The sequence below is a fragment of the Hemiscyllium ocellatum genome, chromosome 6 (genome assembly GCF_020745735.1).
Source record: "Hemiscyllium ocellatum isolate sHemOce1 chromosome 6, sHemOce1.pat.X.cur, whole genome shotgun sequence".
Taxonomy (NCBI): Eukaryota; Metazoa; Chordata; class Chondrichthyes; order Orectolobiformes; family Hemiscylliidae; genus Hemiscyllium; species Hemiscyllium ocellatum.
Genome location: NC_083406.1, coordinates 12,360,240 through 12,385,300, shown reverse-complemented (window position 1 = coordinate 12,385,300; position 25,061 = coordinate 12,360,240). Strand labels below are relative to the sequence as shown.

Genomic DNA, 25,061 nt, shown 5'->3' with positions numbered 1-25,061 from the left:
TCATTTAAATAATTGATTCAGAAAATAAGAACACCACTCAAATACCACTTCCACAGAATAATGGAAAGACTTCCAAATTAATTTCCTCATGGATAAGGGAAGTGGGCAACAAATTCCAGAGGTGATGAGATAAACAGAATGAGCGAGACGAATATAGGTGAGAAAATAATCCTGGAAGTTTCGCTGGAAGAATTTCCAGAGGTTTATAAGGATATCTCACAATAACTGTGACAGAAACTTTGGAGAAGGAAATTTTGTGTGAATTTTGAAGACATTCAATGATGGATTGGATAATGATTTGTCTATTGTCTTTCACTATCAGTGTGAGAGAATAAGGGTTATGTGGGGATTTTTTTTAAGATTAGATTAGATTAGATTACTTACAGTGTGGAAACAGGCCCTTCGGCCCAACAAGTCCACACCGACCCGCCGAAGCGCTACCCACCCATTCCCGTACATTTACCCCTTTACCTAACACTACGGGCAATTTAGCATGGCCAATTCATCTGACCCGCACATCTTTGGGCTGTGGGAGGAAACTGGAGCAACCGGAGGAAACCCACGCAGACACGGGGAGAATATGCAAACTCCACACAGACAGTCACCTGAGTCGGGAAATGAACCCAGGTCTCTGGCACTGTGAGGCAGCAGTGCTAACCACTGTGCCATGTTTTCTCTTGTAACATTATTTTTTAATACTACTGGTGACAACAAGGAGCCCAGGTCAAAAACTCTGTGATATTCCCTGTTTAATGAAAGGGATGAGTTTGAATTCTTGATTGGAAATCCTAGACTGCAAACTTGTTCACTGTCAAACTCAAAATTTAATGTTTACCTTTATATGTCATTACGTCAGAAGCACAAAAACATGCAGTTGAAATTTTCTCCTTTAGGGCTTTGAATAACATCTTCTATTGTGTGACCAGATTTAGGAAAATGTATCAGAATCTGATTTAATCATATGATTTTCCACAACGAATCTGTCTCTATGCAGTCTTCACATACTCAAAAGAGGAATACTGATTTCAATCTTTTTCAACTGTTGTAATGTATGAGGTGACTGAGATTAGTGATTTCAGCATGTCAAAAGTTAAAATTCAATAACTTTCACTTCATTGATTAATATGTTGATGCTCCATTGAAATGCAAAATTTTAAGGAAGAGACAGCAAAAGGAATTAATCAAGTCAAAGAAAACCATGCATTTACATATAATCTCTTCATGACCCCTGGATATCCAGAGTTCTTAATAGTCAATGCAAGATCGGTGTAATGTAGGAAGCAGGAAAGAATATTTAACATAATTGTGCTCAAATTCAAAGTACTGTTGACAAATATCAAGGATGCCAGAGAAAACAAAAGTTTGTGTATTCCTTCAGCAGAGCAGTTGAACCTGGAAGTACGAGAATTTAAGAGAAAGGGAAAGAGAGAGAGACTGATATAAAAGTGGGAATTCAAAGAGTAGCTAAGGATGATGCTGGCCCTTCTTAAATGTAAATTGAATGCATTAAATTGGTGACAACTCTTCAGAAGTTCTTCCTTGGCTGTACAGAACATCCTGAGGTCAGGAGAGGTGTTATTTAATTCTTTTTATATATATATATATATGTAATGTTAATGCTGCTGAGGACAGGAACACATACTCTTGTTTGATAACTTACTGTGTTGAACTATTCTTAGGTCTCAAAAACACTTCATTTGTTTTGTATTTAAGAATAAATTAAATGAAATTCTTTGTAAAACATTTGGTATTAAATTACTAAAATTGTTCTTAAGTACAGTTAAGGTCAATTAGAATGTGTGTATTATGTAAAGTATTTGAATTTAGCTGGAGTACATCACAGTGGACATTATAATATCCATTGAGTGAATTGTGTTGTCATTGGATTAAAGAAGTTTTATTAGCCAAATGTATGCCCGAAGTGAGAAACTGCACATAAATGAAACTCAGATAGGAGACACTGCTACAGCACAATAGCAGTCTCCTTCTGAGTAATGGTCCCTTTGTGTGTGGCTCCTTTCTGCAGCAATGCAATTAGCAAATACCTTTATGAGATTAATATGCATACATGGGAGTAAGATTACAAGGTGGTTGTCTAGTGCTAAGGTTCTGCTAATGTCAAAGACAGTTAAAAAAAATCTGGTGATGTAGAAATATGTTCCATTGTCCATGTCTAAATTATAGCATTTCCTTCTTTGGTGTCTGCATACACATGGATGTATGAAAATTGACAGCAAGTGAAACAGCCTCTCGCCCATCCTGTTTGTCCCGAAGAATTATGATGGTTTCAAGATTCACTGGAATGCACTGCCTAAAATGAAGTGGAGCCAATTCAGTACCAATTTCAGATACATTTGAAAAGAAAAGAAAATTGCTGGGTTGAGGCAAACAGTGGGGGATTGGGACTAATGGATGGATCTCAAAGGTTGGTATAGGCACAACAGGCGCCTTCTCTTGTGCTGCTAGTTTCGATGACATGCATATATGTTTGTGCTGGAGACATTTAAGTCGATTTCCGGGTGGTGATGGCAGACTGGGTACAATATTCACAATGTTCCTAAAATGCTATTTATGTTTTGTGACATCACCATGGTACCATTATCACTTTAATTTCTCAGCTGCTGATTAGGATTCACTGCTTTCAGGAAATATCATACGAGTCTTAGTTACAGGACAAAAAGGCAATATCCTGAGAAGATACATATATCACAGACTGGCAGTTAAATCACCCATGACACTACTAAATGTCACATAAATGGACAGATTAATCATGAGGCAGATTTGTCCATTTTAGTCTAATTTTACACTATTTTCAATGTGAACAATCATTCTTCAAACCTTCGTTAGCTGCTTCTTTTGAAGCCGCCGACATACATGCAGTCACAGCCTCATATGAAGCACTCAGTCGCGTATTGGGGTCCCGCTTTGGCTTTGGAGGAGGTTGTTTCCGTGGTGACTGCAGGCCGTTACTATCATCCATACTGAATACTGAGTGAAGGGAGGGTGATCTGATGGATGATCCAATCACAGAATGTGCCAACCCATCGACAAAGGTAGGTGCCGGCACCGAGCTCGAGAGAAAATGCCTCGCTGTTCGACAGCCCGAAAGACTATCTTCGCTGACCTTTCCACTCCAGTTGCCAGATCTGAAATTAAAATGATGTCCAGATGCTGATTTAGAACAATGAACTTGTTCATGCAAACGTAACGCCAGCTTTTCACACAAGCCAGCATCCAACACCCCCACTGTGAAGTGAGGGTGGAAACACTACTCCTGTCAAACACAAATCCACAGAATGCTGGATGTCTTATGTCCATTTCTACTCTTTGCAAATTAAAAACATTTCGCTTCTGTTAATGCACACAAGATTTTAGGGTTGTGAGACGCGTTTCTAAGCAATTTATTATTCGGCGTTGTGAAGGTGGGTGGGTGCTGAGATACTCCCAGTGCCCATCTATTTTTGCTGTTCGCAGTTACCGCCAATAATGTGACTGCTGCGGATGCGGATAGCTGCCTGAAACAGGCGAATGGGATGACACAAAAACGGTTAACTCTTTCACTGGAGCAGACCACTATTTAAAAAGCAACCCGGCATTTGCAAGCACTCGTGTGTTCCAACAGAACTCGCTCACTGGATTTTTGGGGAATGCATCAACACTCAGAACATGTAAGCAACATTTGACAAATCAAAATCATTCAGCCTAAAAAAAACTTTCAGTACACACAGAATCCCAAATTCACTGCAGTATTTAATTAGTAAATTTCGTCTATTGCAATAGCTCTACATGAAACCGTTTATTTGGCTCCTTAATTCACACATGTACTAAAGGTACTGGCAAGTCCAGCAATCATTCCTTACAATGAAGGTGATATCAGAAGTTCATGCTCACCGTTTTGCGGCCTGTTCGTCCCTGTGTCTTGCTTCCAACTTTTCCCTCACGTAAACTGCATTAAGTTCATTCCTGATCCTGTCATTTTCCCGTGCAATGTCGGAAGCGTTTTGAATGACCAAAGAATCATATGCTTTCAGTCCCATATCTTCCGCAGACTGCAAGAAGCTTTCAATGGAGCTGACCTCTTGCTGTTTGATGTTCATCCTTTGCAGCAGCCGCTGGCGGGCTAGAAATTCTCTGACAACTACCGTTATGGAACAGAATTATGGATCCACAGTTCACACAACAAAACATACGAGTTAATAATGCACAAGGAAACACAATGCTGCTAACTGGTGAACTGACAATAAAAACTGTAGTCAATTAATCGCCCTGATAAAACTTAATAACATTTCAGCTCCTTATAGTGGGTCATTTGGTTTGGTCTGTCCAGCAATTTCTGAACTGTTAACTAAAATTACAATAATATGCATTCGTTTGTATATGCATAGAATTAAAATATTCTTTTATTCAGTTTGAATGTTGGAAATTAGAATACGTTATTGATAGAACATGAAGATTAGTAATTTGTAGTGCCATTTTAATTTTATTTACCTTTCTGGCAGATGATAATTTTCTTTTGCAAATAAAGACATTGCTCATTGAGATAATCTGCTTGCCAATGCTTCATAAGCACTTCACTTTGGCTCATCTGAATAAAAACAATGGGAGTTTTATTAGTCAAAGTCTCCTGATTGTACAATGATAATTCATAATGTGCTGCTGTAATGTGTTCAAAGGGAGCTACAAACAATGTGCAAAAGTTTATGCAAACCCTATTGTCTGATATTAATTAGTTCCGCAAACCGTGCTGCTTTTACAGCAGCCACATTAAGGTTTCTGGAGCTTTCGGCATCAAGGCCATTCAGGGTCACTCCACAAAGAAAAACTTAACTTTCAGAGCAACAAGCTAGAACATTGCCCAGCTTCAGGGAAAATGTCTTAAATATGCTACTTTGATTATACATGACTGGTGGGTTCCTACTCAATATCAGCCATGAATAATCTGAATGCCTATAATATCGGTATAGCTCGATCCCACTTACATACATGTTTCACTTGACATGAGATAACAAGAAATAATCCACCATAAGATGCTTATGATTCATCAGAGAAGTTACCTTTGTTGCAATCTTGCGATTTCAAGTAAGCCTGTTGGACTATAACCTGGCGTCATGACACTTCTGACCTTGTCAACACCAGTCCAAGACCAGCGAGGAAGGACAAAGAGACCTTGGGGTGCAGATTCATTGTTTCTTGAAAGTGGAGTTACAGGTATGATTTGGAGATGCCGGTGTTGGACTGGGGTGTAAAAAGTTAAAAATCACACAACACCAGATTATAGTCCAACAGGTTTAATTGGAAGCACACTAGCTTTCGGAGTGTCGCTCCCACACTACCACCTGACGAAGGAGTGATGCTCCGAAAGCTAGTGTGCTTCCAATTAGACCTGTTGGACTATAACCTGGTGTTGTGTGATTTTTAATGAGATACAGGTAGACAGGGTAGTGAAGAAGGCTTGATTTGCTTGTCTTTCTTGGTCAGTCCATTGAGTATAGGAGCAACCCTCAGGTATCTCTCCACTCTGCAGACACCCTGCCTCTATTCCTGATGAAGGGTTTTTGCCCGAAATGGCGATTTTCCTGCTCCTCGGAGGCTGCCTGACCTGTTGTGCTTTTCCAGCACCACTCTAATTTAGACTCTGGTTTCCAGCATCTGCAGTCCTTGTTTTTATCTGTAGGAGTTAATAGTCAAGGTCTTTTTTCCCTGGGCAGCGGAGTCCAAAACCAGAGGGCATAGGGTAAGGTGAGAGGGGAAAGATTTAAAATGGACCTAAGGGGCAAACCTTTTCGTGCTGAGGGTGGTACGTATTTGGAATGAGCTGTAAGAAGAGGTGGAGGAGGCTGGTACAATTACAGCATTTGGATGTATTTGGAAATAGCATCTGGATGGGTATATGAATAGGAAGGCTTGAGAGGAATATGGGCCAAATGCTGGCAAATGAGACTAGATTAATGTAGATTATCTGTTCAGCATGGATGAGTTGGACCGAAGGGTCTGTTTCTGTGCTGTACATCTCTATTACCCAATGACAGTGTGAGGAACAAGAAGAATAAATCCAATTTATTGCACATCAGCATTGATCAATTACCATGGAAATGGATGTGCTTGTTATGTAATCTGCCAAAAACTGTCACCCCTTGCTTGAGACACTCTCCAAACTTGACGATGTGGACACACCATGGAAAATATGCCACCACTAAACTATAAATGCACACTTTCATGCACACAAAACCTTGCAACTTAATCTCAGTTCCTGTACACTGTATTTCCAGAAGTGGATAAGCATTGGTGATCTCAAATCCTCTTCACTTGTGTTGTAATCCAGCATTCTTGTAAGTGACCTATATTTAATCAGGGTATTAACTATGCAGAGTACATAGCCAGGGCTGGTGGGATTTCGAACAGCAAGCAAAGTAGTCCAGGTTTCCTTGCATGCCTGAGATGGAGTTTTAAATCCATGGCATGTAACTTTTGTCTGGTCCTCACTTGCAGTCAGACAGGGAGAGCTCCAAAGTAGACTGGAAGACCAGATATACTTGATCTGATCTACAAGGATGAAAGGTGCAGTTTCAGTGACCCGCAAATCTGGGGATGGGAGTGGGTGAGATCCGCAGCCATGAGTACAGAGTATCAGATCCGGTGGGAGGCTGGTGGGGAGACCCTAGATCCCTGATTGTGTTGTCTTTGAGTTTTATAAAATAATGAAAGGTATAGATAGAGTTAATGGTAGTTGTTTTTTTCCCCTAGGATGGGGGATTTCAAAACTAGGGGGCACGTTTTTATGGTGTGAGGAGAGAGATTTAAAAAAGATATGAGGGACAAATATTTTACACAGGTGGTTCACTTGTGGAATAAAGTGAGGAAGTGGTGGATATGTCCAATTACAACTTTTAAAAGACATTTGGAAAATTACATGAATAGGAAGGTTTGGAGGGATATGGTCAGGAGGAAGCCGGTGGAACTAGTTTAGTTTGTGATTATATAAAAGATTAGACAGGTCAATGAGTTAAGAAGTGGCAGCTGGAGTTTAATTTAGATAAATGCCAGATGCTGCATTTTGGGAAAGCAAATCTTAGCAGGACTTATACACTTAATCGTAAGATTCTAGGGAGTGTTGCTGAGAACTTGGAGCGCAGGTTCATAGCTCCTTGAAAGTGGAGTCGCAGGTAGATAGGTTAGTGAAGAAGGCGTTTGGTATGCTTTCCTTTATTGGTCAGAGTATTGAGTACAGGAGTTGGAAGGTCATGTTGCGGCTGTGCAGGACATTGGTTAGGCTACTTTTGGCATATTGCATGCAATTCTGGTCTCCTTCCCATTTATCAGTAATTGCTATCAAAACCAAGATAGATCATGTTTTGAACAGTAACGGGATTAAGGGTTATGGTGAGAGGGTGGGTAAGTGGAGCTGAGGCCACGAAAAGATCAGCCATGATCTTATTGAATGGCAGAGCAGGCTCCTGCTCTTAGTTCTTATGTTCTAATATTCTTGTTTGGCATGGACTGGTTCGACCAAAGTGTTTGTTACTGTGCTGTATGACTCTGTGACTCTATGAATCCAAAGTCCATCCCAAGGACATCCCAGGGATGTCTTGTTTTCCCACACTAGATAAAAACACCCTATTGAAAGCAAACCCACATCAGGGGCAGCTAGATGATCCTGCAGGACAGCTTGATGTGTTTATATCACCCTTAAGGGTGTTAGTGAGGTTGGTCTGGGTGCGATGGTCTGAGTTTATGAGACCAAGAGAAAACACCTCTGCTGGGCCACACAAAGTGCAGGAAAAAAAAACACAGACCCTCCCTCCATAGCCTTCTGACTTCCTGGCTGAATGGTTCTGAGGTTAAATTAGAGATACAGAGCCTCACTGAAACATTTAACTTTCCCACCCAGCCTTAGGAACTGGATTAATCACTTACCAGCTGCCCACTTCTGCTAATTCCAGAAGAGAGTAGGTTGGAGTCAAGTTAGAAGTGTTCAAGACCTTTAAATCTCTACATTGATCCCAGTCATCCCAATTTTTGGTTGACAGCTTTCATCTGGAACATTTTAGTTATTTAATGTTTAATTTTCACATTTGTATTTGGCATGATGCTGAAAGGTTACCTCACATTCAAAGTTTGGATTTACTGTTAGGTAAAGCTTAGAAACAAATTAATTGCTAAATGGCTTTTGAGGTTAAATACTTCAGGTCTGTTATTCCACTCGCGGTGCCAAAGTGCTTACCAACACCTCATTGAGCCATCCTTCTGGGATTTCCTTTGTGTAGCTTCAGTATGTGTATACACCAAGTTCTTGGCCCAGGATGACTGCTCTGGTCAGAGGGTGTTTGTTTTTGTGAAGGAAGTAGGAAGAAGGGGATGAGAAATAAAGTACAGCCAAAGCTTTTCACGTATGAGCTCTAGCTTGCAGAGTAGGAACTGGAAATGGCTGTGTGATAATGTAGACCAGTCATATTTTTAGCAACTGGTTGGATGGTATTTCTGTCAGAAAGGTTAGTCGTTTTTTTCATTGACCACAGGTCACCCTGGAAACATGTACATAACACTTGACATGTCAGTGATAATGCTCCTCATCCAGAATCCCTTGGGTGCAGATGGTGGCTACGGTCATGTGATTAAGAAACAGTTGTTGACTCTTCTGTATCCCAACTGAACCTCTGAAAGTGAGCACAGAAATTAAGGCGGTGCCTCCAATGCCTGAGAGAGTATTGCACAATTGGTGACACCCTTTATTAAACAAGATGCTAAAATAAGGCCACATTTGCCTGACATAGGTGTGTAAAGTCTCTGTTTTGAAAAAGAACAAGATGCATTGGCCAATAATTGTTCCTTAGTCAACATTACAAAAACAGATTGCAAAATAACTCACATAGGCCGGTATCCCATCACCAAGTCAACCTTTATTTCCACGTGGAAAGTCCTTGATGCTGGTCAGCTTTCTCAGAGCCAGCTGTCAGAACATCAGAATATCTGACACCCTTCTTTTCAGCCAAGACTCCCTGTCTGGAGCGGATTAATGCCCCATATCCTCATATTCTGAGAGGTCCATCTGGCTGACCTCATCACGATCACCACAGACTGTGTTTGGATTGAAATTTAATTATGTTTAAATGTTTGTCCTAGTCTGGCCTACTCATGAGATGTCTACTATGAGGCAAACATTCTGTAGGTAGATAACCTTCCAACTAAACCTGTTGGACTATAACCTGGTGTTGTGTGATTTTTAATTCTGTCGGTAGACGTCTTAAGCTTCACTTTAATAAGGTTCTTGTGTTGATTACACTACTGTGTTGCACACTCAAACCAGCCTGGTCACTATCACATCACTGTTTGTGGGAATTTCATTGTATACATTTTGTTTTCTAACAGTACAACAGTGACTCCACTTCAGAATTATTTTATTGGCTGTAAATCATCTTGGTTGTGAAAAGCACAAATATAAATCCAAATTTTTTTAGTGTAATAAAAAGCTCCAAAAGTTGCTTTCTTGAACAAAACTGGACACAAGACCACAAAATGAGATCATATAGAAGAGCAAATACTTTACCAAAGATGTGATTTTTTTTAAGGAGAAAAGTAGAAACACAAAGAGATTGAAAGGGGGGAATTCCAAAGCACAGGGCTCTGGCAGTTGAGATATGGTCATCAATAAAGAAGCGAGCAAAACTGATGATGCTAAAAATGCCAGAACAGGAGGAACATAAGTATCTGAGAGGGCTGAAGGACAGCAGTTGCCAAAATCTTCACATTGGAAGCCTTCCACCCACATGACAAAACTTAGTCTTTGTACAGAATTCTCCTTTGTCTATGCAAGTTTTGGCATGATCTCTGCTAGACTTTCCTTTACCTGTATCTAAATCTTTAGCAGGCTTATTCCTGCTGAGGTCAGAGTCTTACCATTAGCCTGGGTCTCAGCATTGGCCTGATCCCCAGCAGTTCTCTCACTGTCATTGACCTTTACTGACACAGACTCCTTCGTCTGCTAGGACATATCTGTGAAGTGATTACCAGTTTATTCTGTTGGTTCTACATACAAACCCTCCAAAACCCATTGAGTGTAACTGAACAGATAGAAGATGAGGGAGGGGCAAGTGAGGGTGTGCTCTTTGAATCTTCACCAGAGGTGGAATCACATGTTTCTGTTTTGATTTTCTTTCCTAAGGTGATGATTTGCAGTAAAGAAAAACAAGGAGGACATTAAACGAAAATTCAGTGCATCATTGCAGTTTCATGCTTTCTCTGGTACCAACGTTTCAACATCAGTGCACATTCATTCTTACTATGTCTGCAGTGTATCCAGATCCACTATCTACAATGGATTGTTCCCTCACATGTCTTGCAGTTCCAAGACTTCCTCTTCATAAGGCTTTTATACTTTGAGATTGACTTTTCCTACTCAGGGCTTGACCCTCGCTGAAGGACACAGAAGCATGGAAATACACAGCCATATCAAGAAACATACAAATCCCATGTCCCATGATGCCTGTGACACACACAGTTCACACTTTTAACTCATACGTAAACAGGATGTAACACACAATTGGCATTCCGTCTAGTTTTCTTAGTCATGCATTGATGATGACATATTTCCCATGACCTATCATTAGCCACTAACAGTCTCCATTAACAGCTAGTCGCTCTCTGAGCTGGATGGTTATCTACATCGTTGTATATCCAATTGTTCTTCTCTCTCTTTGGGCTTTACCTCCACCTATGATTTACTCCTTATCCCTTCCCCACCCTATCTTCTGCATATAAACCAATTTTTTCCTAGCTACCATCACTTCTGAGGAAGGGTCACCGGATCTAAAACGTTAACTCTGATTTCTCTTCACAGATGCTGCCAGACCTGCTGAACTTTTCCAGCAACTTTTGTTTTTGTTACATATTTCCATTTTGGCTTCGTTCTCATCTTGATAAGTCCCTTGGCTTGATGGGAAGACTGCATGAAGCAAAACCAGAAACTACAAAAAGTTGTGAAAACACCATAGTCCATCACACAAGCCAACCTTCCATCAATTGACTCTATCTACACTTCTCGCTGCCTAGGCAGCCAACTTCAAAGACCTCTCCTACCACGGTTATAATAGAACATAGAAAAATACAGCACAGAACAGGCCCTTCAGCCCACGATGTTGTGCCAAACCTCTTTCAACCTCTTCCGTCGAGCAGAAGACACAAAACATACCAACGTATTCTAGAACAGCTTCTTTCCCATGATAATCAGACTTCTGAACGGACCTCTCAAAATTTAAATTTAATTAGCGATCTTGCTCTTTGTGCACCTTCTCTGCAGCTGCAACATTATATTCCTCGCTCTGTTCTATTACCCTAAGGCACTTTGTATGGTGTGATCTGCCTGTCCTGCACACAAAACAAAAGCTTTCCACTGTACGTGGGTACATATCATACTAACTTATACATGTATTTGGAAAGGCAAGGACTGATTAGGGATAGTCAGCATGGCTTTGCGCATGGGAAATCATGTCTCACAAACTTGATTGAGTTTTTTGAAGAAGTAATAAAGAGGATTGATGAGGGCAGAGCGGTAGATGTGATCTATATGGACTTCAGTAAGGCGTTCAACAAGGTTCCCCATGGGAGACTGATTGGCAAGGTTAAATCTCACGGAATACAGGGAGAACTAGCCATTTGGATACAGAACTGGCTCAAAGGTATAAGACAGAGGGTGGTGATGGAGTGTTATTTTTCAGACTGGAGACCTGTGACCACTGGAGTGCCACAAGGATCAGTGCTGGGTCCTCTACTTTTTGTCATTTACATAAATGATTTGAATGCAAACAAAGGAGGTATAATTAGTAAGTTTGCAGATGACACCAAAATTGGAGGTGTAGTGGACAGTGAAGAGGGTTACCTCAGATTACAACAGGATCTTGAGCAGATGGGCCAATGGCTGAGGAGTGGCAGATGGAGTTTAATTCAGGTAAATGCGAGGTGCTGCATTTTGGGAAAACAAATCTTAGCAGGCCTTATACACTTAATGGTATGGTCCTAGGGAGCGTTGGAGTACAAGTTCATAGCTCCTTGAAAGTGGAGTTGCAGGTAGATAGGATAGCGAAGGTGTTTGTTTGGTATGCTTTCTTTTATTGGTTAGAGTATCGAGTACAGGAGTTGGGAGGTTGTGTTGCAGCTGTACAGGACATTGGTTAGGCCACTGTAGGAATATTGCATGCAGTTCTGGTCTCCTTCCTATCAGAAAGATGTTGTGAAACTTGAAAGGATTCAGAAAAGATTTACAAAGATGTTGCCAGGGTTGGAGGATTTAAGCTATTGGGAGAGGCTGAACAGGCTGGGGCTGTTTTCCCTGGAGCATTGGAGGCTGAGGGGGTGACCTTATAGAGGTTTATAAAATTATGAATGGCATGGATAGGGTAAATAGACACCGTCTTTTTCCTGGGGTCAGGGAGTCCAGAACTAGAGGGCATAGGTTTAGGGTGAGAGGGGAAAGATATAAAAGAGACCTAAGGAGCAACTCTTTCACGCAGAGGGTGGTATGTCTATGGAATGAGCTGCCAGAGGAAGTTGTGGACGCTGGTACAATTGCAACATTTAAGAGGCATTTGGATGGGTATATGAATAGGAAGGGTTTAGAGGGATATGGGCTGGGTGTTGGCAGGTGGGACTAGATTGGGTTGGGATATCTGGTTATATGGATGGGTTGGACCGAAGGGTCTGTTTCCGTGCTGTACACCTCTATGACTCTAAGACTCTATAATAAATCAAAACAAATCAAATCAAACTTATCCTAGTGACTGGAGGAGGTAATTGCTTCTGTTACAGCACTCCATCTTTGTCTGGACACTGTGGTTGTTCCCATCCCCTATAATCCCTATTAAGCCCAATTTGGTCAGGCAGGAAGTTTTCCTACTGTTATTTCCGGGGCAACGGAACTCCCTGGATTCTTAAACAACCTGGGGCAAAAGAAAACTCAATGATCCTGTACATAAAGTCTGGTTGAAGATTTGTAGCTCGGGTGTCCGTTGTTGTGGTTCTGTTCGCCGAGCTGGAAGTTTTTGCTGCAAACATTTCGTTCCCTGGCTAGGGAACATTATCAGTGCTATTGGAGCCTCCTGTGAAGCGCTGCTTTGATGTTTCTTCCGGTATTTATAGTGGTTTGTTCTTGCCACTGACACCCGGAACCACTATAAATACCGGAAGAAACATCACAGCAGCGCTTCACAGGAGGCTCCAATAGCACTGATGATGTTCCCTAGCCAGGGAACGAAACGTTTGCAGCAAAAACTTCCAGCTCGGCGAACAGAACCACAACAACGATCCTGTACATAGAACAATACAGCACAGAACAGGCCCTTTGGCCCACGATGTTGTGCCGAACATTTGTCCTAGCTTAAGCACCTATCCATGTACCTATCCAATTACCGCTTAAAGGTCACCAATGATTCTGACTCTGCCACTCCCACAGGCAGCGCATTCCATGTCCCCACCACTCTCTGGGTAAAGAACCTACCCCTGACATCCCCCCTATACCTTCCACCCTTCACCTTAAATTTATGTCCCCTTGCAACACTCTGTTTTACCCGGGGAAAAAGTCTCTGACTGTCTATCTATTCCATGTAGATGGAGGATCTCTAATCAAACTTGGCACTATTTCTGCTTGGCTTCCGGAAATAGATAGTTATAGTGCCGGACTTTCATAGAACCCCTGACCTGAAAATGAGTCGACACATTTGCAGGGACAGAGAGTTCCACCATGCAATTCCACTTAAGGCACGGGCCTGTCACATGCACAGTCTGAATAATTTCTGTCAATGGCCTATACATATTTGTTTAAGTTTTACTTCCAATAAAGTAGTTATTTAGTGAAGGAAGCCAGACCAAGCTGAATCTAATGTTGAACGAGTTATATTCTGGGCCCAAGTAACTGGCCATGTCACCACGCTGGTTCAATTTCAAATTTGCTGTGAGCAGTGGAACTGGAAAGGATTGGTGCACCCCTTCAACTGTCTGTAACACAATATTAAAGTTACTCCATTGCTTTTGAATTGAGAAATCTAACCAATGGACCAAAGGCTACAACAAATTATGCAACCAGGGCTGCAAAGATTAGGTAAATCAAGAAGCCTGCTGGCTCACACAGAGATGACTTTTAAATGGAAAGTAAGCACTAGATTAATTGAGATTCAGGTAACAATTCAATTAGTGACTGTGCAGGGAAAAGGAACAGCCTGCTGCTTTAGAGTTAAAGGGGTGAAAAAGACAAGAATGTTTACAAAAGTAGAGTCAAGACCATTATTATAACAATGGGTATGTCTAAAGTGACAACAAAGAGAGCTAGATCACATAATGATCATATCATTACAGAAAAGGCCTTTTAACATAGATTTCCATTTCAACAATTCTACCAGATAAGTTTGAGTATATCCTCATGATCTGGAAATTTATGCATTATCTTGCATATTTAGAGTTAACAACTCTCACTTTGCAGTGGTATTATGTATCCACAATCTATGTAGGATCCCCATGAATCCTTCAATCAACTTCATTATGAAAAGCATTAACTCATAAATAATGTATAACAGGCTAAAATTACCAATCTACTTATTACATTTAAATAAAATATATAGAAGTCTAAATAAGTCAATTTGAGGCAATATTATAACTGATGTAAGTATCCTTTAAAAGGTCAGTCAGTTACTACCACTATTCCTTTCATCAAAAAAGCCTTCTTAAGTATAGATGCATAAATAGTCTAAGAGCTGTATAATTGTAATGTCTTTAGGTTTTTGGAGTAAAATGAGAAAGCATATGTTCATGACATGTATGATGATATAATTCTAAAGTCAGCAGTCACGAGAGGGCTGAAATAAAAAAATGATCATATTCTGTCCAATTGAATGTTAGTAAAGGAGTTTATAGAAATTCTAGGGAATTGGACAATTAGTTTGACTCTTACGTAAGGTGGAGACAGAGGTGCATCATACTTGAAGTTGAGATAGTAAAGTGAAAAAGAGCAGCTTCTACAATGTTGATTTGAATTTCAAGAGATCCTTTCACTTCCTGAAAACAAAAGGATCTTAAACAGTTGGGTAAGGAGTGGCAGATGAAATTTAATTTAGATAAGGTGAGGCATTGCATTTAAGTAAATGAATAAGGGCAGGACTTATCCTGTTAATGGTAGCATCCTGGATAGTGTTGTGGAACAGAGAGACTGACAGGTTCAGGTACATAGTTCTTTGAAATTTGCATCACAGGTAGACAGAGTGGTCAAGAAGGCATTTAGCCTGCTTGCCTTCATTGCTCAGACCACTAAATAAAGGAGTTGGGTCGTCATGTTGAGTTTGTACAGGACATTGGTGAGACCACTTTTAGAGTACGTTGTACAATTTTGGCTGCCCTACAATACGAAGGACATAGGTGAAAGTGAGGATTGCAGATACTGGAGATTAGAGTTGAGAGTGTGGTGCTGGAAAAGCACAGAGGGTCAGGCAGCATCCAAGAAGCAGGAGAATCGACGTTTCAGGCAAAAGCCCTTCATCAGGAATTCCTGAAGGGCTTTTGCCCGAAACATCGATTCTCCTGCTCCTCTGATGCTGCCTGACCTGCTGTCCTTTTCCAGCACCAGACTCTCAACCATAGGAAGGATATTATTAACCTGAGAAAGGCTCAGAATTGATTTACAAGGAAACTGCCAAGACTGGAGGGTTTGAGTTATAAGGAGAAGGTGGATAGGTTGGGACTTTATTCATTGGAGTGTAGGAGGTTGGGGGATGAGGTTTATAAAATCATGAAGGGATATAGATAAGGTAAACAGACAAGACATTCTACCCTAGGGCGAGGGAGTCCAAAACTTGGGGGCATATATTTAAAGTGACAGAAGAGATAATTAAAAGGAACATGAGGGGCAACTTTTTCACATAGGGAGGGGGTTTGTGTGTGGAAAAAACTGACAGAGAAAGTGGTAAATACAGGTGTAGTTACAACATTTAAAAGAAATTTAGTTCGGTATGTGAATAGGAAAGGTTTAGAGGGATATGGGCTAAATGCCAGTAAGTGGGACTAGTTTATTTTGGGAAATTTGTTTGGGATGGACGAGTTGGATGGAAGGGTCTGTTTCCGTGCTGTATGATGCTATGAATCTAACTATCTACTTGCCTCTTGTCTCCCAAGGTCCAGCTAATCAGATCTTGGAAGGTGCGGTACCCTCCACAAAGGACTCTCTGTAGCTGCACCTGTCTTTGCTCTCACTTTTGATATCTAAGAAACCACATGACAACCTATTACTTATCTGTGCATTCTTGCACACACCTTGGTGTGTGTACCTGAGCTGGTGGACAGTGAGCATGGACCCTTTGACAGTGCATCCACAAAGTGAGCTCTCTTTTCTGAGGCATCCACATCCTCCTCTTCAACTATTTCCTGAGGGACATGAAAGGTCTATAGGAAATGACAGGCGTAATTCAAAGCTAATAAGGTGCTAAATTATTGCAGTTTTTTATTGGCATTTCATTTAGTCATCAAGTCAACATGAACACCTCAGCTGTGTGGTGTTCAGTTCTGTCCGCAGGAAAACCCTGTTTCCATCACCAATGTTCAGGCAATGTGAGAGCCAGCTTATTTCCAAAGCTTCCTCTTCTACAATTGTCAAAGCAAAGATTATTAGAGGACATTATCCAATTCTCCGCCTCTCCCTGGTGCCCTGGTAAGAAGAAACATATGATTAAGAAAAAGTGGGATGCTTTGAGAATCTACAAATCTAATATTTGTTGATGGTCATTGAGATATTGGTCCAACATTGTCTTAAGATGGAATGTGTGTCAATTTATAACAAGGATGTGAAGGAGCCTTGACAGAGAGGGTTGGGTGCATCTACACGTTCAAATGGTTTATGGACTAATGTGCAGGGGAGTGCTTAAGAAAGTAGATTTGGCATCAACTCCACAAGACAATACGGTTGAATGTGACATGCCACTTAACATTTCCTGTCCTCGGAGTTTCATTCAACATCGTGTGGCACTGCATTGCCACATCTCATTACCATGCTTGTTCTTTCCAATTGGTCATGAATCCAAGAAGCAATATGCAAACATGTGGCTATGTTAACAAGCTGCTCACAACCATAGAACCCCTACAGTGTGGAAGCTGGCCATTTGGCCCATACTGACCCTCCAAAGAGCACTTCCCATGGCAGATCCACCTAACCTACACATCCCTGGACTCTTCAACATGGCCAAACCACATAACCTGCACGTCTTTGACACTGTGGGATGAAATCAGAAAAAAACCCATGCAGACATGGGGAGAATGTGCAAACTACACTGACAGAGACCCAAGGCAGGAATCAAACTTTGGTCCCTGGCACTGTGAGGCAGCAGTGCTAACCATTGTGCCACCGTGCCATCCTTTGGGAAAACACATTGTTGAAATGCCAGTGCTCTGACACTGCTGGATTTCCTCACAACAAATGGAAAGCTGGAAAGCAGAGAGGTGCTGGTCTAGTGGTATTATTACTGGACTGTTAATTCAGAAACCTGGGTAATGTTCTGGGAACCAGGCTCAAACCTCACTGCAGTAGATGGTGGAATTAGAATTCAATAAAAATTTGGAATTAAATGTCTAATAATGACCATAAATTGATTGTTGGGAAAACCCATCTGGCTCACTAATCTCCTTTAGGGAAGGAAACTACCATCCCGACCTGGTCTGGCCTACATGTGACTCCAGACCCACAGCAACGTGGTGACTCTTAATTGCCTTCTGGGCAATTAGGGATGGGTAATAAATGCTGACCTAGCTGGTGACACCCTCACCTTATGAATGAATTTTTTAAAAAGTTAAAATCAAGCCAATCTTTCTGAAACATTTCATTAGGCCAAGAAAAGATGTATTGAAATTGAAATCCACTTACTGCAGTAAGAAAACCTGCAGGCTTGAAATATTCTCACACACAATTAAAACTGTAAGAGCAAGAAATGTCTGAAATTCATGTTGATACTAACAGCATATTTGCACTTATGGAGTTCAATTCTTTATAAAGCTGGTCAAACACTAAGTGACAAAATGAACAAAAAGTAGAGCAGCAATAGTAGGAGCTCTTTCAAAGGCAAAAATACTCAAGTTTACACTTGTCAAGGAGAAAGCTAATCTTCCCTTGAGGCTAAAATCTTTGAGGCTCAAGTCTCATTTGACAGAGCACAGGTTAGAAAATCAAATGATAATGTCAATCCACCAAACTGTGACATTCCCGATCTTCTGCTAATTCATTTTAATTATCCAGAATCAGGTATTGTATGAGTGCTGACTTTTGTGCCTGATACTCTCCACTATACTTTACTCATAGAGAGTCATTGAGTCATAGAGGTGTACAGCACGGAAACAGACGCTTTGGTCCAACCCGTCCAAGCCGACCTGATATCCCCAACCCAATCTAGTCCCACCTGCCAGCACCCGGCCCATATCCCTCCAAACCTTTCCTATTCATATACCCATCCAGATGCTTCATAAATGTTGTAATTGTACAAATTGCCCCACATCCTCTGGCAGCTCATTCCATACCCATACCACCTTCTGCGTGAAAAAGATGCCCCTTAGGTCTCTTTTATATCTTTCCCCTCTCACCCTAAACCTATGCCCTCTAGTTCTGGCCTCCCCGATCCCATGGAAAAGACTTTGCCTATTTACCCTATCCATGCCCTTCATGATTTTGTAAACCTCTATAAGGTCACCCCTCAGCCTCCGACACTCCAGGGAAAACAACTCCAGCCTGTTCAGCCTCTCCCTATAGCTCAAATCCTCCAACCCTGGCAACATCCTTGTAAATCTTTTCTGAATCCTTTCAAGTTTCACAACATCTTTCCAATAGGAAGGAGGCCAGAATTGCACGCAATATTCCAACAGTGGCCTAACCAATGTCCTGTATAGCCGCAACACGACCTCCCAACTCCTGTACTCAATACTCTGACCAACAAAAGAAAGCATACCAAATACCTTCTTCACTATCCTATCTACCTGCGACTCCACTTTCAAGGAGCTATGAACCTGCACTCCAAGGTCTCTTTGTTCAGCAACATTCCCTAAGACCTTACCATTAAGTATATAAGTCCTGCTAAGATTTACTTTCCCAAAATGCAGCACCTCGCATTTATCTGAATTAAATCCCATCTCCCACTTCTCAACCCATTGGCCCATCCGGTCTTAGATCATGTTGTAATCTGAGGTAACCTTCCTCGCTGTCCACTACACCTCCAATTTTGGTGTCATCTGCAAACTTACTAACTGTACCTCTCGTGCTCGCATTCAAATCATTTATGTAAATGACAAAAGTAGAGGACCCAGCACCGATCTTTGTGGCACTCCATTGGTCACAGGCCTCCAGTCTGAAAAACAACCCTCCACCACCACCCTCTGTCTTCTACCTTTGAGCCGGTTCTGTATCCAAATGGCTAGTTCTCCCTGTATTCCATGAGATCTAACCTTGCTAATCAGTCTCCCATGGGGAACCTTGTCGAATGCCTTACTGAATTCCATATAGATCACATCTACTGCTCTGCTCTGCCCTCATCAATCTTCATTGTTACTTCTTCAAAAACCTCAATCAAGTTTGTGATACATGATTTCCCACGCACAAAGCCATGTTGGCTATCCCTAATCAGTCCTTGCCTTTCTAAATACATGTACATTCTGTCCCTCAGGATTCCCTCCAAAAACTTGCCCACTACCGAGGTCAGGCTCACTGGTCTATAGTTCCCTGGCTTGTCCTTACCACCCTTCTTAAACAATGTCACCATGTTTGCCAACCTCCAGTCTTCCAGCACCTCACCTGTGACTATCGATTATACAAATATCTCAGCAAGAGGCCCAGCAATCACTTCTCTAGCTTCCCACAGGGTTCTCGGGTACACCTGATCAGGTTGTAGTGGTTTATCTACCTTTACCCGTTTCAAGACATCCAGCACTTCCTCCTCTGTAAAAGATGTCACCATCTATTTCCTTACATTCTATATCTTCCATATCCTTTTCCACAGTAAATACTGGATGCAAAATATTCATTCAGTATCTCCCCCATTTTCTGCGGCTCCACACAAAGGCTGATCTTTGAGGGCCCTTACTCTCTCCCTAGTTACCCTTTTGTCCTTAATGTATTTGTAATAAACCTCTGGATTTTCCTTAATTCTATTTTCCAAAGCTATCTCATGTCCCCTTTTTGCCCTCCTGATTTCCCTCTTCAGTATACTCCTACTTCCTTTATACTCCTCTAAGGATTCACTCGATCTATCCTGTCTATACTTTACATATACTTCCTTCTTTTTCTTAACTAAACCCTCAATTTCTTTAGTCATCCAGCATTCCCTGTACCTACCAGCCTTTCCTTCACCCTGACAGGAATATACTTTCTCTGGATTCTCGTTATCTCATTTCTGAAGGCTTCCCATTTTCCAGCTGTTCCCTTACCTGCAAACATCTGCCCCCAATCAGCTTCAGAAAGTTCTTATCTAATACCATCAAAATTGGCCTTTCTCCAACTTATAACTTCAACTTTTAGATCTGATCTATCCTTTTCCAATCACTATTTTAATCTAATAGAATTATGGTCGCTGACCCCAAAGTGCTCCCCCACTGACACCTCAGTCACCTGCCCTGCCTTATTTCCTCAGAGTAGGTTCAGTTTTGCATCTTCTCTAGTGGGTACATCCACATACTGAATCAGAAAATTGTCTTGTACACACTTAACAAATTTCTCTTCCTCTAAACCTTTAATACTATGGCAGTTCCAGTCGATGTTTGGAAAGTTAAAATCCCCGACCATAACCGCCTCATTTTTCTTACAGATTGCTGAGATCTCCTTACAAGTTTGATTCTCAATTTCCTTCTGAGTATTAGGGGGTCTATAATACAATCCCAATAAGGTGATCATCCCTTTCTTATTCCACCCAAATAACTTCCCTGGATGTATTTCCGGGAATATCCTCCCTCAGCACAGCTGTAATGCTATCCTTTATCAAAAATGCCAATCCCCCTCATCACTTTCCTGCCTTTCTATCCTTCCTGTAGCATTTGTATCCTGGAACATTAAGCTGCCAGTCCTGCCCATCCCTGAGCCATGTTTCTGTAATTGCTATGATATTCCAGTACAATATTCCTAACCAGAGTTTTGTACAGCTGTAGCATAACCTCATGGTTCCGGAACTCAATCCCTTTATTAATAAAGGCCAAAACACTATATGCCTTCTTAACAACCCTGTCAATCTGGGTGGCAACTTTCAGGGATCTGTGTACATGGACACCGAGATCTCTCTGCTCATCTGCACTCCCAAGAATCCTACCATTAGCCCAGTACTTTGTATTCCGATTACTCTGGCCAAAGTGTATCACCTCACACTTGTCCACATTAAACTCTATTTGCCACCTCTCAGCCCAGCTCTGCATCCTATCTATGTCTCTCTGCAACCTACTACATCCTTCGTCACTATCCACAACTCCACCGACCTTAGTGTCATCCGCAAATTTACTAACCGACCTTTCTAAGCCCTCATCCAGGTAATTTATAAAAATGATGAACAGCAGTGGACCCAACACCAATTCTTGCGGTACGCAGCTAGGAACTAGACATCAAGATGAATATGTTCCATCAACTACAACCCTCTGTTTTCTCTCAGCAAGCCAATTACTAATCCAAACTGCTAGGTCTCCCACAATCCCATTCCTCCACATTTTGTATAATAGCCTACTGTGTGGAACCTTATCGAATGCCTTGCTGGAATTCATATACACCACATCTACCTGTGGTGTAGAGTTTACTCTCATCTACCTGTTGGTCACTTTGTCAAAAAACTCAATAAGATTCGTTAGGCACGACCTACCCTTCACAAAACCATGCTGACTGTCCATGATCAGATTATTCTTTTCTAGGTAGTTATAAATCCTATCTCTTATAACCTTTTCCAACACTTTACTAACAACTGACGTGAGACTCACTGGTCTGTAATTACCAGGGTTGTCTCTAGTACCCTTTTTGAACAAGAGAACCATATTTGCTATCCTCCCTATTCCTGTAGATAATGATGATTTGAAGATCAATGCCAAAGGCTCAGCAATCTCTTCCCTTGCTTCCCCGAGGATCCTAGGATAGATCCCATCCGGCCCAAGGTACTTGCCTATTTTCACACTCTGCAGTATTTCTAATACCTCTTCCTTGTGAACCTCAATCTCTTCTAGTTTAGATGCAAGCATTTCTGTATCTTCTTCGCCAACATTTTCATTTTCTATAGTGAACACTGTCGAAAAATATTTATTTAGTGCTTCCCCTCTCTCCTCTGAATCCACACACAACTTCCCACTATTATCCTTGATTGGCCCTAATTTAACTCTCGTCATTCTTTCATTCCTGACATACTATGGAAAGTCTTAGGGTTAATCCTGATCTTATCCGCCAACATCTTCTCATGTCCCCTCCTGGCTCTTCTGAGCTCTCTTTTTAGGTCTTTCCTGACTTCTTTGTAACCCTCAAGTGCCCTGAGTTTTCAATTTTGTCCTAACATAAGCCTTCTTCTTCTTGACCAGGGATTCCACTTTCTAAGTCAACTTTGTGTTCTATATCTTCCTCCCTGCCTGACAGGTACACACTTATCTAGGACACACAGGAGCTTTTCCTTGAATAAGCTCCACATTTTTAATGTGTTCATCCTAATTGCATTGTAATTTCCCTTCCCCCAGCTGTAATTCTTGCTCGGTGGAGTACGCCTATCCCTTTCCATCACTAAAGTAAACCTGACAGAGTTGTGAACGCTGTCTCCAAAGTGCTCACCTACTTCTAAATCTAACACCTGGCCAGGCTCGTTACCCAGTACTAAATCTAAAGTGGCTTCACCCCTTGTAGGCCTGTGTACAAACTGTGTCAGGAAGCCGTCCTGCACACACTGGACAAAAACTGACCCATCTGTAGTACTCGTACTGTAGTGATCTCAGTCAATATTTGGATAGTTGAAGTCCCCCATGACAACTACCCTGCCTCTCTCACTCCTATTGAGAATCATCTTTGCTATCCTTTCCTCCACATCTCTGGGACTATTCGGAGGCCTATAGAAAATTCCCCGCATGGTGATTTCCCCTTTCCTGTTTCTAACCTCAGCCCATACTACCTCAGTTAACGAGTCCCCAAACATCCTTTCTACAACTGTAATATTGTCCCTGATCAACAATGCCACACCTCCCCCTCTTTTGCCATCTTTGTTCTTACTGAAACATCTGAATCTCGGTACCTGCAACAGCCATTCCTGTCCCTGCTCTATCCATGTCTCCGTAATGGCCACAACATCGAAGTCCCAACCCACGCTGCCAATTCACCCACTTTATTTCAGATGCTCTTCGCGTTGAAGTACACACACTTCAAACCAGGTTCTTGTTTGCCACTGTCAGATACCTGATTTGGGAACTCCCTATTCTCATCCTCTTCTGTACCTGTCCTACAATTTTGGTTCCCATCCCTCTGCTGTATGAGTTTAAATCCACCTTAATAGCTTTAGTGAATTTCCCACTCAGGATATTGGTACCCTTCTGGTTTAGATGAAGACCATCCTGCTTGTGGAGGTCCCGCCTACCCCAGAAAGAGCTCCAATTATCCAAAAACCCAAAACCCTCCCTCCTGCACCATCTCTGTAACCACGTGTTCAAATCCTTTCTCTCCCTATTCCTCATCTCACTAGCAGGTGGCATGGGCAGCAAACCAGAGAAAACAACTCTGTTTGTCCTCGCGCTAAGCTTCCATCCTAGCTCCCTGAATATCTGCCTCAAGTCCCCATCTTTCTTCTGACCTATGTCGTTGGTGCCAATGTGGACGATGACTTGGGGCTGCTCTCCCTCCCCCGAAGGATCCCAAAAACATACTGTTCCTGTTGCAAATTCCTCATTGTTTCTAACTGTCTCTTCAATCAATCCATTCGATCTGATAAGATTCTCATCCAACAGCATTTATGGCAGATATAACCCACAGTAACCCTTAAACTCTCTTTAAACTCTCACATCTGACAAGAAGTACATATCACTGTACTAAAGGCCATTTTTGCTCCTTCGCAATCTACAGCCCCAGAAAATAACACCATCTTATTCCTCTACAAAGCACTGCTCTAAGTTAAATTAATAGTTATGGCTTATATTTTAAGTTTAATCAAGAGATATATCTCCAAAAACATATAATCAAGAAATAAACTCTACTCACTACTGCAGCCTTTCTGTTGGATACACTTAAAATGATTAACGTATCTGATTCTGTGCTGTGAACTTTGCCCAAACAGGTTCCTCCAAGATTAGTTGTGAATTTCACTGCTTGTTAATTTTCCCAGACGCACTCCGATGTCCAGCGATACATGAATTCAAAACAACAAAGGCAGTAATTGTGCAGGTTGTCTCTCTCTCTCTCTCTCTCCTGCACTGTCCTCACCATGTGCTTCCTTTGTCTGCTCTTCTCCATTTTAAAACTGCTGTTGTTTTGACTTTTTTTTTCCAAAGTTCCAAAACAATGCAACAGCATATGAAACAGTAATTGCTGCTCCTGAAATTTGAGGAAATCATCTCCAACACCTAAAATACCTCAAAAAAGGAGCAGCTGTTACTGTCAGAAATTTTTCCCAAGCTCCCCTGTCAAGTGAAACTCTGTGCTGCAAGCAGACACTTGCAAAATCTAACCTTAGATTTTCATTGAAAACAAGAATAATGGTCAAATAACTCCTCAGCGGCCAGCATTCCACCTCCAGACACCCTTTATGTACAAATGCATCATCATTGACAATAGCACTGTCTCTCACTAAGTCAGGCATCCCCTGATTCAATGTCCCCGACATTCAATTTTTCATGTCAAACAGTTCTCCCTGATTGGATCAGATTAATAGCCCTCGTCAAGGAGTTCATATTCAAGAGACCCAACTAGTTGACCTGGTACAATCACTACAAATAGTTGAATTGAAATTGCTTAGTTAATTAAAGAAAACCATTAATGGAGCATTAAAGATTAAAAATTTATTCAGTGGAAGATGCATATTCCATGTAGCAAAATATTTTTCTCATTATTCTCTGCATACTGCACATTCTGG

General features: G+C 41.4%; 1 protein-coding gene across 1 annotated transcript in view; it reads right to left on the bottom strand.

Annotated features, from left to right (window-relative positions):
- The window catches only part of myo16 (myosin XVI), a 351,480-nt gene that overhangs the window by 16,361 nt on the left and 310,058 nt on the right, over window positions 1–25,061 (bottom strand). The window contains exons 28-30 of the mRNA XM_060826459.1: window positions 4,489–4,585; window positions 3,892–4,138; window positions 2,839–3,119 (exon numbers count right to left, since the gene is read on the bottom strand). Coding sequence (XP_060682442.1) covers window positions 2,839–3,119; window positions 3,892–4,138; window positions 4,489–4,585 — 625 coding nt within the window. The remainder of the gene's footprint in view (window positions 1–2,838; window positions 3,120–3,891; window positions 4,139–4,488; window positions 4,586–25,061) is intronic.